This window comes from Molothrus ater, chromosome 5 (genome assembly GCF_012460135.2).
Source record: "Molothrus ater isolate BHLD 08-10-18 breed brown headed cowbird chromosome 5, BPBGC_Mater_1.1, whole genome shotgun sequence".
Lineage (NCBI taxonomy): Eukaryota > Metazoa > Chordata > Aves > Passeriformes > Icteridae > Molothrus > Molothrus ater.
In genome coordinates this window covers 29649660-29669097 of record NC_050482.2, presented here as the reverse complement: position 1 = coordinate 29669097, position 19438 = coordinate 29649660, and the positions used below count along the sequence as shown (strand labels likewise).

At 39.5% G+C, this 19438-nt stretch overlaps 1 protein-coding gene across 3 annotated transcripts in view; it reads right to left on the bottom strand.

Annotated features, from left to right (window-relative positions):
* The window catches only part of TMEM117 (transmembrane protein 117), a 180977-nt gene extending 162445 nt beyond the window's left edge, over positions 1-18532 (bottom strand). Inside the window, exons 1-2 of one of the 3 annotated variants that reach the window (XM_036401269.2) lie at positions 18427-18532; positions 15455-15759 (exon numbers count right to left, since the gene is read on the bottom strand). In XM_036401269.2, coding sequence (XP_036257162.1) covers positions 15455-15731 — 277 coding nt within the window. In that variant the 5' untranslated portion in view covers positions 15732-15759; positions 18427-18532. Of the gene's footprint in view, positions 1-15454; positions 15760-17467; positions 17573-17678; positions 17746-18426 lie in introns of those variants that run through there. The other 2 variants (XM_036401268.2, XM_036401267.2) reach the window with 2 other exon arrangements.
* Positions 18533-19438: the final 906 nt, after the last annotated feature.

Sequence of the window (19438 nt, the reverse complement as noted above, 5' to 3'; positions counted from 1 at the left end):
CCAGGAAAGTACAGCACATTTCCAAAAACAAACAAACAAAAAATAAATAGTAAGATGAAGTCCCTGAGGATAGTCAGAGCCACAGTGAATCTGCTCACAAAACAAACAAGCATGGATTAGAGAGCTGTGCTAAGCCTTCTCCCAGGCAGCAGGTGTTCCCTCCAAACCCAGGCAACTGCAGTTATTTGTTATTAGTGCTCTGCTTCAGGGGAGCCACTTGTTCTGCCATGAACTCTGAACTCCTCAACAGGGAGAAGTCTCCACTGGAAAAGCCCTGAAATGCAAGAAGGGTAAGAGATGCCACTGCACAGAATGCTTCTTCTCCTGTTCCTTCAGGGTCTTAGCATCACAGTTTCAGGACAGTCCAAGATAATTAGACTACAATACATTTTAGTCATTCAACCAGCACAACAGTCATCAGAACATCCACCTTCAAGAGTCATTAAATATGTGTTCTTTCACATCTTTCACATTGTACGGGCAAAATAATCCTGTTCCAGTAATCAGCCACCTGCTGACTTGTTTTTGTGCCAAGTTCCACACATTACCTTGTTAATTATGAAAGCCCATGTATCAGTGAGCACATTAACTTTACTTTCAAAGTTACTGATGACGAAATAGATTTTAATATACTTTGTACAGTCTTAATTCTTTAATTTCCACTGTTTTAAATATAATTTTCTCCTTGTATGCATTATAAAGTTATTCTATTCTATATGGGTATTCAATGTCTCTTGTTCTGTTTCAATGGTATTGACTAAATATATGAAAATAAAATCTAGAATTTTTTTTCAAATTGTCTGTAACTGTGATAAGAAAAGAATCCGGTTCTGATAATCTGAAACACTTTACAAGTGTTGGGATGTACTATTACACTCACAAAATATCACAGGAAAATTGCATGCCTATGTGTACCTACTTCATTCTAAGTACTGCTTCTTTCCTTTGATAATTCTCAATATTTCAATTTTTCTTACTTTAAAAGAAAAATATTCTTTTCTTTAATATAATTGTTTATTGGAAACATGCCTCCATGTCTGCTTGCCTCCATTGTCTGTGTCCACAAGTTCCATAAAGCTCATTAATGATCTATCAATAAAGCCATCTATAACAGAGGTCCCAAGATGCTCACACACATAAGAGAAAAAGGGGAGAAAAAAGAGAGTAACAACCTCATGCTTCTAGAAAAATTAGTCTCAACCAACCCTCAATAATGAAGAACAGAAGGAAACAAAGCAAGTAAGGGCATTGCTACAAAACACATCTGTGCCATGGTGCCTCTACTGGCTGTTCTCCCAGCCTGGACATCTCATACAACACGCTGAGTCTAAAAGCACTGCACAATCTTTAAAAAGAGATTCTTCCATCTCTCACCCCAAGATATTCCTGTTTCTCATGATGCTCAGCAGTGAATATACTCTAGTAGCTGATAAGGGTTCTAGACATTTGTTTTCCTGATTATAACTGGTTATATAATCAATTAAACACTTTTTAAAAGCATTTTTGTTCAACTAGGCTGATCTAATGCTCATGTTGCCCTGATTGAAACCAAAGGTTTTCTGCAAAGTAAGAGTTAAAAGGCACAAGACATCTGTTCATATTTACTTGCTTGTAATTTTACTTTGAAATACATGCTCCTAAAATGTTTTATTATAATATTACCTGGATAGAATGACTTAAACAAATAAAATTATATGTTTATTCCATTTTACTACAATAAGTGAACAATAAACTAAACAGCCAAGAGCCAAAGTAAACATCTTCTACTATGAAAAATATGTTGCAATATTGGTTTCTCACTGACCTTTGTTTGGATTAATTCTGAGGACATGGTATCCAGTTAAATACCTAACTATTATGAGTTTGAACACATTGTAGTATATTGTAATAATGTATTAGCCTACAAAACAGACTGCAAGGTCTAGGTAGCTTTTGTGTACCTTATCTAGATATTCTAACATCTTCATTACACATTCAATGAACACAAGAGAGACCATGGCCTGAAAGATTTGACCTTTTATGTACGTGCTCAGCTATTGTCAGAGAAACAACTTTCTCATTCACTATTGTACATTCAGCATGGTTTTGTAAGCAAAAATTATTAAACCAAAAATCTCTACATTGAAGAGATAAATTTTGCTACAAATTTCCCAAAGTTGCTAAGGAAAGCAACTTTATATTCTCTATTTCTCTTTGTAATACTTTATTTGTTAAAATAAAAATGTTCAGATATTCCTTAAAGGTTGGTTTTCTCTTCAATATACATAAACGAGTGTATTCCGGTATCAAAGTTTTTCTTTACCATGCCTCAGAATCACCTCACTTGGCAAAAAACTATATCAATACCACAATGCTATTAAAATACTTCACTACTGTACATTGCTTTAATCTGTGGAAGTCAAATCTCTTTAGACACAAGAAAAAATATCCCTAGACTGATTCTACAGCTGGAGGAACCACAGCAGAGGCAGGTGATACGGCTAAGTCCATCCTCTGCCTCATAAAGAAATGTAACTTCTCTGCTCTTGCTTTAGAGAGACATCCAAGACTCTGAGGGGCCAAGTCTCCCTGGAGTCTGCAATCAAGAGATGATGGGGTGTGCTGGCCTCCTGCAGGGATCTATCAAACCTACAGCCCTCCCAAGTTCTCTTTTCAGGACTTCAGCTTGGCACTTACCAGCTTGGTGCCTTCCAGTTCACATGACGCAGCACAGATGGGGCTTCCTCCAGCTGGGAAAGGTGAACCCTAATCAGGGAGCACTGCAGCTCTCAGCTTCTGCAGTCTAAGGTAAAATGCAGCCTAATGTCACAAAAGGTAACAGTCAAGGTCTCAGCTACTGACCCAGCTGGAAAACTGATGTCCTCACACAGAACATTGTGTGCTAAGACAAAGGGAGCTTAGAATCTCGGGTTTCCCACCAGTTCAGCCAACACTGGTCAGAAGACTGATGTCTGTGGCCAGATGTCTTTCCACTGGGCTTCTTGTGCAGCCTGCCTTACCTGTTTTTGGTGGTCTCAAGGGCCTAATCTGAACTAATCTGTATGAGTGCACACAGGTGAAATACATAGCACTCTGCCTTCCTTAGAGAAAGAAATGCCATTTTAGAAATGCCACATAGCCTTGAAAGATTTCTTGCTATTTCTCAAAGAAGGAAAGAATAGAATTTTTCACAAGAATGCACATTCATCTTTTAATACCAAAACAAGAAGAGGAGGATGGACTTTTGCTGCTGCAAGGAAAGAGCTGACACTTTCTTTTCTTAATGGATTGCCCAGAGGCAAGAAAGAGCCGGGTGGTGATGGTCAGTGCCATCTGCCATATCAAACCTTGCAGGAGGGTCCTGAAGGCACCACATCTCTGCTTTACATTCATGTCATTGCTACTACCAAGAAGCAATACTTTAGGCTGCTGATTTGAAAGAGTTGTAAAATGCATATAACCTGGGAAGGCCCAAGACTGTGCCAGAATTAATGTGTAGGCAGGCTTAATTCTGAATATTTCTGCACCTCTCAATTTCCATTATAGAGATTTAGCCTATAATTTTAATTTTAGCCTTTACTATTACTGATTTTATTACTTCAGGTTTAGACAATTGTGCTGATGCAGATAAAAGGAAAACTGTAAAAATAGATATTGATTTCCTGTAATGTTTTAGAACATTTTTAAATGGGGAAGTAACTGAAAACCCTGCATTACCAACAGAAAATGCTAACGCATTTGTTCCTGAGAATTTTTAATTCTATGTGACCCAATCCCAGGTTACAAAACTAGCAGGAAAAAATAATTCTCTTTTTAAATGGCCTCACTGCATAGTTAAAAAAAAAGTTAGTTAGAGGACATGTAAGTATTTAATTATATTTTTGCACTCTTTATTCTTTTAGAATTTTTAGCATTTTTTAACTGCCAAACCTATGTAAGCAATTTCATGATCCTCCTTATTTTTTTAATTTTAGAGCCAAAATATTTAAGCATCATATATGTCATTCTTCCAGAAACTACATCTCCTTCTTTGAATTCTTTGGAACCCAAACCTCATAGCAGATAAAAGAAACATAGCAGTATTTATAGCCTGTGTCATGTTGATGCTGAACTCTGAAGGGAAGTGCTGAAATCTCTGTTCTTCAATACCAGTTTAGTGATGCTCTGCAACAACTTGTCAAAATAATCAGGGTTTTTCTACACTGTTTGTTCTTTTCTCCTGAAGCGAATTCACAAGCTTATTTTTAATAGTAAATAGAATTGCTTACACTGTATCTACTACACAGGCTTTTAAAATAAACATTTATAAAGAATTTTGAGTCAGAAAACAAAGCAGATTAAGCATGAGGTTTATTTTTTGTCTTCAATAAATATTTGCAACTCTGCTGTCTATTATGGCGACTGTGACTAAATCTCACATTGGACAAACAGGCACCCCATTACTGAGCATGTCTGTGTTTCCAGTGCAAAAAGTGGAGAATTGGTTTTGTGGGACCAAGAGGAAGCACATTCCTGTGACAAAAAGATGTTCTCTAGCTCACAGTGGAGTACAGGGGTATGCACATAGACCTGAGCCTTTCCAGACTCTGTGAAAACTGCTTTTCTGTAAGCTATACACAGGATGCACCTGTATATGCATCCAGATCAACACCTGTCTGAGCACCAGAAAAGGATACAATCAGTTAATCCAGTCCTATGTCAGAATTAGTATGTGCTGAAATCTGCACAGATCTTACACAGGAAGGCTGATTATTATTCTGCCAGACTTGGGCCAGTCTTACATTTAGCGGTTGTACTTCTAACAAGTGACTGTTTGAATGTTTGTCTGGGTTTTTGCAGTTTTGTCTGGGGTTCTTTGTTTTGGTTTGGGTGTTTGTTTGCTTTTTATGCTGGACTCTCCTTCAGACTTCAGACAAGTGTACAAACTCTCATCAGGGATGTATTCTGCATTAATTTACTCCAGGAATGAGTTTTGGTGGTGTTAGGTGTATGATTGGACTCAAATATCATAAAAGTCTTTTCCAACCAAAATGATTCTGTGATTCCTAACTTTACATAACGTGTGGTTTGTTAGTTCCACCACAATTTCCATGCCTCACCTTCCAGGAGAAATAACTAGAGTCCCACTCAGATGGGATTTTGATTTATCAGAGAATGAGTGATAAGAGATCTGTTATTTTCATGCTGTGATAATGGTTATAGCAGATGAAGTCCAGCTGGTTTATAGCAGGGGTAGCGGCTGCAATTAGAGTCTGGGAAAACAATTGGCCAGAACCACAGTTATCAGAGGAAAATTAGCTTTTAACAGCAATTCAGAGAGAAATAATTATCTTTCAACAGAGGAGCACCTTCTAGTGGTCTCAAGTGAACATGGCAGCTAGTTAAACAGTAAATAAGGAGAGCTAAACGTGCTAAATAAAGAATAGCAATGCATATTCCTGTATACTATTTTTATGATTAAATTCATTATTCATTTTAAAACAAAGGAGAAAAACCAAGCTCATATTGGAAAAAATGAAAATATTTTTCAATTACAATATTTTCTACTCCTCCCCTTCTCCTTGCCAACCTAATAGTTGGCTAGCTTTTTATACAGTTACCTTGAAAGAGTATTTTTGTCTGTTCTACTTGCAACCTACCCACCCTTTTGTTTTCTTAGTAATGAAAATTTGTCCTCATTATACACCAGTTCCAAAGGAAATTAGCCATAGAAATATTACTTTGTTCAGTTTCACTGGTTATTATAACACAGTTTCTGCAGCCAGAGTATTCCTAGCAAGCATAGTTTTTGCAATATATTATTTGTCCTGGTTACCTTTGCAAATAACATAGTTTCAAATGATTGAAAATCCAGTTTTTCCTAAGTTACTACTAAATATAGTGGCTATGACAGTTTAGTGTAGTCTGTGGTCTCTTTCAATCAGTATGTAGTAGATTATCCTTTTTGGACACAATTATATAGTGTACATAATACAAATGAATTATGTGCTATTTCTATAAAAGCAAATTAAGATTAATAAGCAGTGCTTAATATCATGTCATTGCAGGATATTTGTGCATTGGTGGAAGCTAACTATATGAAACAGATTCATACATAGATTTTCATGACATTTCTCTGAATTTTGCAATTGAGGGAAAAATGTCAAGTGCAAAACCTCAGATTCTCAGGTGATTAAAAGAAGACATAGCTATTAAATTTTTGACACTATAAACATTATAAACATATTCCTGAGTTATCAAAGTAGAGAACCTGACCTTTTTTTTTCTGAAGAAATTTTTCAGCATTTGGAAACTTCAGCCCAAAACTGAAATAAGTCTTGCAAAGATTTTACATTTAATTTTTTTACAAAATGAAAGCTCATTTTGTATCATTTTGTACCATTTGTTTTGGTGGTGACATTATAATATAGGTTTGTTGAAATAGTTAATAATTTGGCATCCTCCATCCCCTGCTGAGAGGGCAAAGGGGTAGTAATACAAAGTGAATGGAGCTTTGGGGTTGTCAACCATTTCTGTAGACACAGGGACAATATTCTGCAAAATACTGCAAGTGCAATATTCACTAATGTTATATATTATAATGCACTGATTAATTTTTTGTACACAACCTTGTATGAGCCTTGGCCAAGTTCTGATTGAGTTTGACAGCCAGAGTTTAGTCTGATAAGCTCTGGGTAGGCACAGGCTGCTTGGGCCAGCTCTTGGCACAGCAGCGTGGATCTGTCCTCTGCAGAGCCCCTGATTCCTGCAGCTGCTCTGCCCTGTGCCCAGCAAGGCAAGCAGAAACATAGCCTCAAGAGAAGTCTGCTTTTTATCTGCAGCCTAAGAGATGGAAGTCTGTAAGCATCCCCAAGAGAGCAGCACTCCTGCTTTACTCTCTGAATTTAGACAAGTCACAAAAAGTGACCTCTAATTTAGATAAAAATTGCTCCACCTTTGGCTGCCATAGAGATAAAGCTCATGGGATATAAGCCCCAAACCACTTCAAAGTCATCTCACCTGGAACCTATCAAGGATAACATGAAGCAAAGTGGTAGGCATGGAGAAAACTCTTTGTAAATACTTTTTTATTTGCTGCATGAAACTGAGACAAAATTGAACATTGTGTTAAGCCCTGAATTCCTCAGATCAGGAACTCCACAGACATTCCTTATAAAATGTTAGTTTTCAGTTCCTTCTCCCTTTTCTCTACCTTTAGCACATTACACTGTCAGGTGTGAATTAAGATCCATATTTTTTGTCACTTACATCTATTAGCAAAGGAGCTAGGATAATTGTGAGGTTTTGTTATGTAAAACTGCAGTCTCTCAATCTTTAGGCCTTTTACTCAAGTTAAAATTAAATATTGTTGCTGCTGTGACTCTCTAGGAATGTTTTTCTTCATCTTGCCTCATCTCTTTGCTCCCTCACTGCCCTAATTACTTTTTTCATTATTTGTTTAGCATGTTTGACTTTACCTGAATCTTGCACAGATTTTATTTCTTCTTTGCTTCACTATTAAACAAAAGTGTGCTTCATAGTAGACAGACATTACATCAGTGTCACAGAAAGAGAAAATATTATTTAGCATGTACATAAGTGAGCCTAAAAAGCCCCACACAGCTGGCCACTTTGAAAGATCATACCCCAGTGGTGCAGATGAAAGCTGAATTCAAGGCTTTGCTGCTACCTCTACTCAGATGTCCAGCCTGCTCCTGGGAGACTCCTTTCCCACATAAAGGCACCAGGGACAGTGTGAATCCTCAAAGCAGGAGAGTTTCTGCTGTTCCTGCCAACCCCTGGCATGAGTTACTGAGTGGGGAAAAGGGCATTGCCCCTCCTGATGAAAAAAGAAGAATGCAGAAAATCCTGTTTTCCAGCATCTGAAATTAGGGCATGTGCCTCATGTCTCAGCAATCACATTTAGAAACTCTGCATTTCTGCCCCACCTGTGTCATAGGGAACAATTACTGATCCTTCCTCCTTGAAAGTCAGTCTGGTTAGTGAAGACATTTACATATTCTTTTTACTTTTGCCATATCTAAAATATCTATGAGAAATGTATAGACCACACCTACTATTTGCTAAATAGTTCTTATGTCCTGATAATGTATTCAAAGTTTTTTAAGGACCAGAAGAGGTTGAGGGTTTTTTTTTATTCTGGAATAAAAAAAAAATATATATATATATATTATATATATTTATATATATATTTATATTTAAAAAAAAACCAAGGCAGGTGCACAGGCTGAGGAGTGCACAGGCTGGATTCAGCTTGGGGTCCCAGAAGAATCACACAGAGAGAAATGTTACTTTGTATGTGAAGGACCTTCATGCCACTGACAGCCAAAGGGGACCAAGGAAATCATGTTCTCCTAGGGACTCTTCAGCAGGCACATGGCAAGGTGAAGTTCCACACTAATATCCTCTCCATCTCCTCCTTATATAGGATAATGATACATGAAATTTGCCCCTGCACTAGGCTGCACCTGCACTATGCCCATCAGGATGCATCTACTAAGAATAAGCTCACTTCTATTTCTGGAAATTGGGGAATGGAGACACATCATTCCCATAAGTGGCAGGCATCATTCCAAAATCACTCCTGGCTTCAAACAGAAAGAAAAATCTGGAACTCATGTCAAAAAGATCAAAACACAGATTTGACACATCAATATGAAATAGCAATGAACTTATTTTTAGTTTTCAGTCACTGGATGCTAAATATTATCTAGAGCTTTCCCATTATGGAAAATCTGACACATGTAGCTCTTCCTGCACTCTTATGCTACTGCTTGGGGAGTGGGGTATGCACCTCCAGTAGAATCAAATCTTCTACCAAGAGAGAATAATCTTTTTGTAGCTATTGCCTGCATCTCTCTAATTAAACTCTATCATTTACTACCCAAAGACTGATTCCACAACGAAGGCTAAGTGCAGACAACAGCAGTCTTCTCATTGAGTTTGAAAAGAGGAAGCAGTGAAATGTTATGGCTCTTCTAAAAATAAGAGTAAGAGAAGAAATTAGGAGGTCACTTGCATGCTTTTCATTTATATTTGAAAGGTCACTTGTGGTCTCCCTCATGAATGATGTAAAGTTTAAAATAAACTGATATCTGAATTACTGTCAGCTTGCCAGAGCTGGAATCTGATGAGCCTGCAACTCAGTCAGTGGCTGGCTGAGAGCTTCTTCTTTTTATGTTGCTGCCTTTTTTTTTTCCTTTAATTTGAGGATTCTGGCTCTCAGAAATGCTTGCTCACAGTCATTTGTGCGTTATTATTAGCAAACTGTTAGACTGGCCCCTTGGCACACATTTTGTAGGACCAAAATAATTTTATTGTATTGCTTCAACATTTTACTGGTACAAAAGAGGTGAATTGACCATGAGGCAATCACAGCAGACCTTGAACACCTTCAACAGTATTAACTTGGTCACTGCTATTAAAATACTGAGCAGGCTCTTGAAGACAGTATTTTTTACCAGCTATCACATTCGTTGTTTTCTATTAGGCTGAAGTCATCAATGGAAAAGAAAGAGCAGGAACAAAGTTGCTAGGGTTTTAAGTGACAGTCCTTAGTGTCACATAAGACACAGAGCTGACAACAGAAAAGAATATGCTCTATCAATCAGCTAGAATTTTATGCAAGTATTGCTATATGCACACCACTTGTTTCTACAGATGGTGATATAACTGTTCCTATCACTACCATCAAACAAGAATGGGAAGCAATCTGGCTGGAGAACAAGCATGCAAAAATCTTAACAAATCTATGGGAAGCTTCTTTGGCCAAAAAGATCACATGGCTCACTAGCTATTTCACAAGCACCACTATGAAAGTGATATGCCAACACCAGCAGCAATACCTCTGCCTAGATTTTACACTAACATAATCCCTAAAATATCAGGATACTAACTGATCATATATGAAATATTGTATGAATTCATCCTTTTACCTAGCACCCACTTTTCCCATGTAGTGCACCATCATCCTGACTAAATCCCAGTCTGCCTAATTTCCTCTTGCAATCTTCATGCAGTTAATACACCCCTTGAAATCTCAGCATAAAAGCAGACACTGAAGAGTCTGCTTTTAAGACATTTGCATGATCTTTCAGAGCCTTCCAGAGAGGATGTTTGACAAAAAGAGTAATGTTTTCAGATCACATAGCCTTGGTGGGTGTTTCGATTGAAGGCATCTATCATGAAATTGCTCCCAGCATGGTACTACTGTCCATTAAAAAATCTGCAACATTTGTGTGCACCCACAGTTCAGTGCAATTCCTGTAATGAGTGATTTATTCATTTATCCCAGTGTCTATGAAGCTCACATTATCATTTAATTTTAAACAAACTGCATACTGTGAACATTTGTAAGAGAGAAACCCATTAAATTCAACATTTATTCAACGGCTCCAATTTACACGCTGTATTATGATTCCTCCATTTTAAGAAATACAGATTTAGCTATATATATCTTGTTTGCTGTTATTTTTTATAACACATTAAGTATTTCATTTTTCCATCCACGCCATTTAGAAAGGAACTTACAAATATAAATTTAAGAACACTCATTGGCAATTGATTCAAATACAAATACAATACAAACATAGTCTCTGTAATCAGGCTTTTAACCAGATTTTAATACATCTTTAAAATCAGAAAAATGGACAAGTAGAAACATGTACATTTTGTAGTTAGTTTTTGTAAACTGATGTATCTAATATGCAGCATAAACTAAGGATTAGTACATGTAAGGACCAGTCAAAGCAAAAATGCTGGACTGAAAAAAATTAGACATTTTCCAAGTATACTGCCCATTTATGCATACTGCTAAAAGTCTATTCAAATTGAAGACTTATTTTTATATGTATAGTCTCTAGGCTTTTTTGAGGTTTTAATACCTTTCTGGTCCCTAAGCTTATTCTCTTATCCAGAGATAGCTCCAATATTGTCCCTAACATGGAGTTTTTACAGTAGAGGGGCATGGATTAGAATAGCTATTGTACTGGGCTCAGTGATAATGATTCATAAGGATCATGTTTATCTATACTGATGCAAAATACACAGCCTGAACTTTGGGCAAACCCCCCCCCTTCACTGAACTCAGAATTTAGGTCTGAAGTAGTGCAGAAGAGCAACCGGGCAGATGCTGAGCAGGTGCCAATTAAAATATACACTTTCTATACCTTAAACACTGTGCTATCTTCTGTACAATGCCACAGAGCAATATGAAAAATAGGCAAATGCTTATTTAGGAATTTCTTTTAAGTAAAGATTAGAATGGATTTTTTAAATGCATAGTGTCATCAAATGGGTCAGTTTGTAATAAAGCAGAAAATTAATCAAGCAGATTTAAATAAATCTGGTTTAAATAAAGCAGAAAATTAATCAAGAAATTACCTCTTTATCTCAAGTAATTCTTTCATACAGAAAGAAAAAACAAACCAGGGGTATGTATCTTTATTTTTTATTTCCCCAAACTCCCAATATTCTTCTATGACCTTTCACTTTCCATTGCAAAATTAAAAGTACAGCAAAACACAATACCTAACCAACAGAAGATATGCTTAGTGATGGGTCAAAATAATACAATGGATAACAGCCAAAAGACAATGTTCTACTTCTTCTGACCACATGTCATGAATATATAAAGAATGTCTTAGATAAGGGCTATTTTCCATGGAAATATTTATCATGGGAAATGTTTATCAAAAGAAATAAGCTATTTCTTGACTGAAGAACAAGAAAAGTAATTGTTTTCTAGTCTTGTTTTAAGTCATGAGGAGTGTCTTGAAGGATTCCCTGAAGATGATACTGCTCAAAGGTTGCAACAAACATTATCGACAGAAAACATTCCACTCTGTCCTCCAGCTGAGAACTCTACTTCTCATCAATATAGTTTACTTACTCCCTTATCTCTCTGTAAACTCAGAGTGATGAAGCCTAAATCAGATTTCCAGCACCTGTCTTCTTCCACTTTTAGACACATAAGGTGCTATTTCTTTTATTTTTTTAGTCCATGACAGTCCTGGCTATCAGGCAGTGACTGTCACAGATGGTAAACTGTATTATGACACACTTCTAGCTATACTATCTTTCTAGTTCCTATGCAAACTCAGCAGCAAGAAATACAGAAGACAAAGAATAAAAAAGCAGAAAGGGCAGAGAGAAACAAAATCCTTTCCTCTTCATTTAAAGTGAGACAGGCAGACTAATCCTTTTCATTTTCAATTTGCAGCCTGCATGCTGAGCCAAGACCTGACAGGGGAAGATTGACTGGTGCTATTTGGTTTCCTGACTGCAGGAAGTTATACACAGGTCACAAGAAACAACCACTCACAATTTCCTCTGCAAACAGAGTTTAGCAGAGAAAAAAAAAAAAAAACAAAAATAAATAAACAAACAAGGATTTAAAAGCAGAGTGGTCCTAAGCAATTATACATTAAAAAAAAGTTAAAGAAAAACTACAAAAGTAGCAGCTACTGAAAGAAATAGACTAGAGAAATTAAAAACAATAAAGGGGTGAATTCATTAACTGCTTGATGCCAGAAGATCCAGAGGACATATTCAATGAGGATCTCAATAAAAGGAATGATTTCTAGGCAATGAAGTCATTAAAGTAGTAGCAAATAACAGGCAGAAAATGTTTCAGCATGGTGTACAAATCTCTTGGAGACACAGAGATACTTGAAGCTGTAAACTCACATTCTCATCACTGCAATGTCTATCCACACAGCTACACAGCCACATCAGTCAGCAATACAGTCAGCTCTTCAGACCCACTGCCTGCCATCTGCTCTCAGTGTATCACCAGCAGCACATTTCCACTGCCACACTGTGTGGGTGCAGCCCCACAGCACTGGAGCCAGCACAAGGTATGGCTGCCACAGCCCCCAGCTATCCTGGCTGCACAGTCCTTGGCCATCTCATCAGCACTGGCACTCAAGTGATCACATCAGTTCAAGGAGCTGCTGCAGATGACAGCAGAAGCAACTGATTTTCCATGAGTTTGGCTGCCTGAGCTGGCTTGCTGCACTGTCACATCAACAACAGCACTGGCTCAGAATGATGTGGCTGGTGGGGCTGTGACAGATCCACATTGGCTCAAATTGCCATGAACCTCAACATGCAGCCTGAAATCAGATTGTACCTACACCCCTATTGCTTGCCCACACCACAGCCACAAATATCCATAAACCAGCACTGCCTTGAGGGTTAGGAATTTCTTCCCCATTAGTTTCCCCTCAATGCTGACCCCATCTTAGTGCTGCCACAAACATCAGAATGGTCAGACACGTGATCCTTACAGAAATAAAAGATGGGTGCTGCTAATATGGGTAATATCCTGTTTCACTGAGCAACTGCACAAAGCAGCAGACACTGACAGACTTTCCCTGTTTGGCAGCAAGACTGAATCAAGCCACTTTAAAATTTATGTTTAGCTACATATGATATTCACTTACAAATCCAGAAAGAATTATCATAATAACCTACCTAGATAGAAGATAATGACTCTGTTGTCAGAAAAATGTGTTCTCAAAAATAAAAATTCATGTCTTGATGAGGTCATAGCCTACAAAAACTTGTTCCACGGGTTGTCTAGCCTTTCAGATAAAAAAAAAATGCTGGCTATTTGCCACTTCCAAGCACTGGACCTTGCATTACATATGCTGAACTAAAAGTTCTGCCCTTCAAATTTGAGCAAGTCACTCTCTAATCTTCCCTTTATCCTCTCAATCCTCTCACTATTGGGCTAATTTTCTAAATTTATCATCAGTTTCATCACTTTTCCTTAAACATCTTCAGTTTAACAAAATTTCTCAACTGGGGAAGCCAGAATTGAAAGCATTCTTGTGGTAGCCCTTGTTCCAGGTAAAATGCCCTCTTTATGGGAACATTTTACATTTATCATTACACTATGGTAAAACAGCTGAATAGTCTTCATGATGCTTAATCATTTTTCAGAATAACTGCTTCAAGAGAAGTCTGTATTAAAAGTCATTTGATGTGGCTTTGCTTGTTCACTCCTCAACACAACAGCTTTACATTTGATTTATTGAAACAATAGTGGCTCTCTCTTGATCTTAACAGAATGAGACAGACTAAGGAAATGGCTATTGCTCATGTGCTTTGAGGTGTGCCAGTAACCATCCATCCTGCAGTGCTACCAGTATAAGAATATGGGGTTGTCCATCCAGACCAGCAGCAACACACCCAGAATCAGATGTTTCAAAAAATAGTGCAACTGGCAGATGTAGGAATGTGCCCCCTGTTGATGGAGTGACCAAATTGTCCTTTGTCTCCTTAAAAAGGGAATAAGCCCAGAAGTTTCTCTCCTCAGTAAGGTAAAAAGACACCTCATAGGACCTTGGGGACTTCACCTCAAACTTAAGGAAAACTAATTGGACAGAAGCAAAAAAGTCCCACCTAAGCAATTTACTAGAAAAAGAAGATAACAAAAGGGACTAATTGCTTTTGTGAGGTGTTTTAGCAGGAGCAAGAGCCTCTTTCCCCTGGCTTGGGTTTTCTCTGTAAAGAGCTTTGTTATTTTGCCTTTTATTAAAACTTTTCTGTTTCCAACACTACCACAGAAGCCATCCTGCTGATTTTATGCCATCTGAGGTGGCTGAGCTATCTCAGGTGTGATATAGGTCTCCAAGAGGTCATAAGATCTGGCCAAGGAGACCCCTGGATTTGGCAGAAACAAAGAAATCTTTTCTACTGAAGATTTCTAGTTATCTCTAGAACAGAGACAGCCTTGAGCCTTCAGATGCAACATTCTCTACAGGTGAATTAAGACAACAATGGATATTTTTCTATCTCTATATATTTACATCTAAGTTCTCAGTCTCAGATTTCTTTCCAGAGCTATTTCATCCTTTCAGTTAGTTCATGTACAGTACATTCCTCAGTTAAGTCATAGCTTGTGTATGGAAACATTTACTGTCATGTTTTTCCCCATTTCCCACCTTTCCATTTTACTGCTTTGCTCTTGTACTAAAACAGAGACAGGTCCTACCTCTCTAGAATTCTCATTTTCACACGGGAGCTCTTCAGCACAGCTCTGCTAATACTTACAAGAGCCTCTGCTTCCACTTAAGTGTCTTTTGACAAGACATGAAGAGCTGCTGCCCCAAGGAAGAATTCCTTTTCTTCAAATTGTTGAGAAAGTTATATAATAAGACATAAAACTCGTCTGATAGTGCAAAGAAGTACATTTGTAAGACAGAAAAATTGAAAGTTACTGGCGTCCCAAGTATTTAAGACATGTCAGCTTTCACTATTTTTATCCTTTTTTGACTGAAATCACTGAGAGTTATGCTATGGCATTAGTTTCCATCACGGTGTAAGCTTTGATGTACTGAGTTCTATACAGCTCTAAACAGTAGAAGTGATTAAAAGCAAAGTTTACTAAATTGCCACCAGTAAAAAGCTAAATGGAAAAGTCAGAAAGCCATTACCAGGACGTCAGCAGATGCATCTTTTAACTTACCAAACAAGCGCTGATGGAAGAGAAATTTCCCAGCTATCAGTCCTGTGAGAATGGCAAGGAGCCACAGAAAGACCTTCAAAAATCTCCAGCCTCCTCCTTCAGGGTATTTGTTTGTTACAAAGGAGAAACAATTACCAACAACAATAACATTGGCTTCTGTCTGGCTGTGGGATACTGGGTCCTCAGCAAATATTAAGAAGTTAAAGAAGATCACTAAGTAAGCCACAACTAAGCGAGACCACGGGTGCTGGAAGTAGTAGCGGAAGTCTTTATCCATCCTCAGATACTGCAGAACTGGGTTTTGCCTGTATGTAAAGACACAAATGCATAATGTTATATTACTCCAAATTCTCAGAGTTTAGGAGAGACTCACACATTTCAAAATCAAATCATTGCAACCTTGTCATCAGTAATTTTTAACACTTTAGACTTGACTAGAAATGAAAGTTTCAATCAAAAGATATTGTTAGATCCAGACACAGGAAAAACTGAAATGTCTCCCTATTCCAATGTAAAAGCAACAACCAAACATATGTACATTGCAGCACAAGATTTTCAGTTTCAAATAACTATACTTCATGCACCTCCTCCATAATTGGGCACAAGAAGAATGAATATAAGAACATGGCAAGATACCTAAAACCCAGATTGCCTTTCCAGCCACACAAAAAATACAACACAGATTTCACAAAAAAAAATTATGCTGAGCCTAAATGGAATCTTTTTCCATGTAGGAGAAGGATGGAACCAGCCCAGAAGTCCAGAGGTCTTCTACTGGAAGCTTAAAAGCATATGACCCAGAAAGATCAGAAACGTGTGCTCACATGAAAGAATAACATCTTGGAAAAGTTTCTAGAATTAATTCTTGCAAGTCAGGCAAGCCTGTATAAATCTTTTCACTGAGTTCAGAGAGTACACCTATATTTTCACAACCATAAAATAAGACACCTTGAAAACAGACTGTTCTGTATGAATGTAAAAACTGTATTTTGAAACCTGCCAACTTATTAAGTACTGCTATAGAAACATGCGACTGACCATGGAGCATTTTAGTTGTTTGCCATTGATTTCTTTTTCTTTTATTCACAACCAATTAGTTGTTTCATCCTCTTCAACCACTTTGTATGCACAAAGATACAAGGCCTTTGTGCTGTAGAACACCAAAATTATTCAAGCGACACAGTGTGTAGGAAGAAAAAAATGTGTCTAGTAATACTGCTTGTTTATTACAGCATGATCCTTCAAGGATACAGTGGCAAATTTTTGCAAATGTCATATGCCCTGCAGAAAAAAACCAAAACAAACAAGAGCCAGCCCACAAAAGACCTAAAACCCCTATCAATTACTCATCCTTTCCGGGACTTCTAACTTAGGTCTTGCAAACATAGAAATGGCATGAATTTCAGTGTCTCCTTTAGTTAGTCCCAAAATTATTTAATTCCATAACCCAATTTATATTAGTAAAATTGCAAGTAATCCTGTACCTAATAAATGAAAAGGATAAAAGAACCCCTCGACAGATTCAGACAATGCATTCACTAAATAAAATAAAGGAATAATATTCCATTATGCATAAATTACATATGAAAAAGAAAATAATACCACATAACAGAGTTTAAAAGTTGGCACAAGGAAGTGTTGGTTCTTCGAAAACTTTATGAAAAAACTGATTTAAAGTAGGGGTCGTTGCCTAAGAAAATACCGCTCTGGGGAGATTAAACTGCCTTTAGAGCCATAAGGATGCCCAAAGCTAGTTCTTGTTCTCCTTTCGTTCTGTTACCATTAAGAAAAGTTTTGGTATTTCCTTATGTGTATGAGCCATCTTAAAACCCGAATGGGGCTGGAGAAAAACAACTACACGTCCTGGTATTTTTGACAGCTGCCGGATAGCCGAGAGTTATCAAATACCCAGCTGAAGACGCGGCTTCTTAGGAAGCGTTTTATAGAATCGGAAGCCAATATTAGCAACAGCAGCAGTGACAAATTGCTAACAAAAATCCTGCTCCTACCCACCTCAACGCCGAAAACGGGGGGTGCCGACAGCGCCGCGGACCACACGCCCGTCCCAACCTGTTAAATGGACCGAATTCCCGCTGCCCCCGGCGCAGACCGGGCACCCGCGGCCGCCTTCCCCCGGCGCGGTAGCTGCGGCCGCCGCCGCCCCGCCGGGCACTGGGCCACGGGCCCCCGCAGCGCCGCCGCCCGGGCCGCCCGCCGCACTCACCGCCGCGGGGATCCGGCGCCGCGGGCGCGCTGCCGCTGCTGCCGCTGCTGCCGCCGCTGCTGCCGCTGCTGCTGCTGCCGCCGCCGCTGCCGCCGCCGCTGCTGCTGTTGCTGCTGCTGCTGCGGCGCGGCTCGGCGCCCGCCCGGTGCGGCTCTCGGCGGCGGGCGGCCCCGCTCCGCTGCCGCGGCCGGCAGGGCCCCCCAGCCCCTCGGGCGCTGACAGCGGCGCTGCTGCCGCGGCGTCCCGCCCCCCGGCCGCCGCGGGAGGCAGCGGCGGCTGCGGCGGCGGCGGCGGCTGCGCTCCTCCGCTCCGCTCCCGGGCGCGGGAGAGCGGCACCGGCAGTGCCGCAGCCGCGGCGGCAGCGGGCGGCGCCGCTGCGGCAGGGTCCCGGCGCCCCCGGCGCCCGTGCCCGGCCGTGCCCGCCCCTCCCACGGAGTCTGCCGGCAAGGACCCGAAACGTGCGCGATGTGCCGCGGGTGTCTTTATTCACCCCGCGAAAGGCTGCCGGGGAGCCACGGGAGCTTGTCCAGCCGCTGAGGTGAACGAAACACGAGCGGTACTCAATTCCCTTTGGTCAGACTCCGGGATTATGCAAATTTACAAACACGGAAAACAGGCGGTCAAAACTGGCTATTTATTATCCCAAAGCAAAAGTACAGGGCTGGCAATAACAGCCGGATCACTCAGAACGAGCTATGAAAACCCTCATATTTGGGAGGGGAAGGAGGTCTACACCCAATTTACTTACTTGGAAAGGGGCTAGGTTGAGGCTCCAGGGTGCACACCCAGTCTGTACGGTCACTGTGTCGGGCAAAATGCCCCTGTGCAGCCTGCCAGAGTTGTTGACGTTGCACTTCAGCCGAATTGTCAACCAAAGCCTTTTAATGTGGGATGTGGTCCCTAGTGCCAGTGTGCTGGTATTGCTGACATTCCAGGAAAACGTTTACAGGATGCTCTTAGCATTGCATTGTGACTGGGTTTTAATGCAGTATGTACTAGTTCTGGTCATTGCTGAAGACAGATAAAACAAACTTGAAGTTGCTAGACACAATATATTTTTGGGAAAAGTCAGGTAGCTCCATTGGAGTGGGTGTCTGAAATTTGGCATCAGACAACTGGCTGCTTCAGGCCAAGGCATACAGGAATGTGGCTGAGATCCACTGAGGAATGAGGAAGGGTCTTAGAAGAGTCATGTTGCAAAAGACCAGCACAACCAGAACAAGCAGCAGAAGACGACATGTGAACCCCTTCTGTACTTCTGGCAACACAGTATTATGTATTTTTGTAAATAAATGTAACTGCTATTGAAGACGTCCAACATAATCACCGCATTATCTTCCTCAGTGGAATCGTCTGAGACCCTCAATTTCATGTAGAAAGATGCAGTATTCAGTATTTCACACTAACACACCCCAAGCTATCTTTACAGTAAAAAGAAAATTCAAAAAGAAAAATCATCATGTGCAATGTGAGAGTACAGAAATACAGTGAAAAGCACTGCCTGTTCATGCAACAGTTCTGTGTGTACTGCCACGCTTGCAGAACTCTGTCTCCTTATGTTCAGCTAATGAGAATCCACAGAGAGGGAGGCAGCATGCACTACAAAGAGATCATACTCTTCATGCACCTACACACCAAAAAATATTCTCTTCAGCTCAGATTGGAACCCACACTACTACAAAACATCCATGAACATTTTTTTCAGATAGTAAATCAGTGAGCAAGTTTTTGAAGTCACTAAGTTAATAAAATGAAAATCA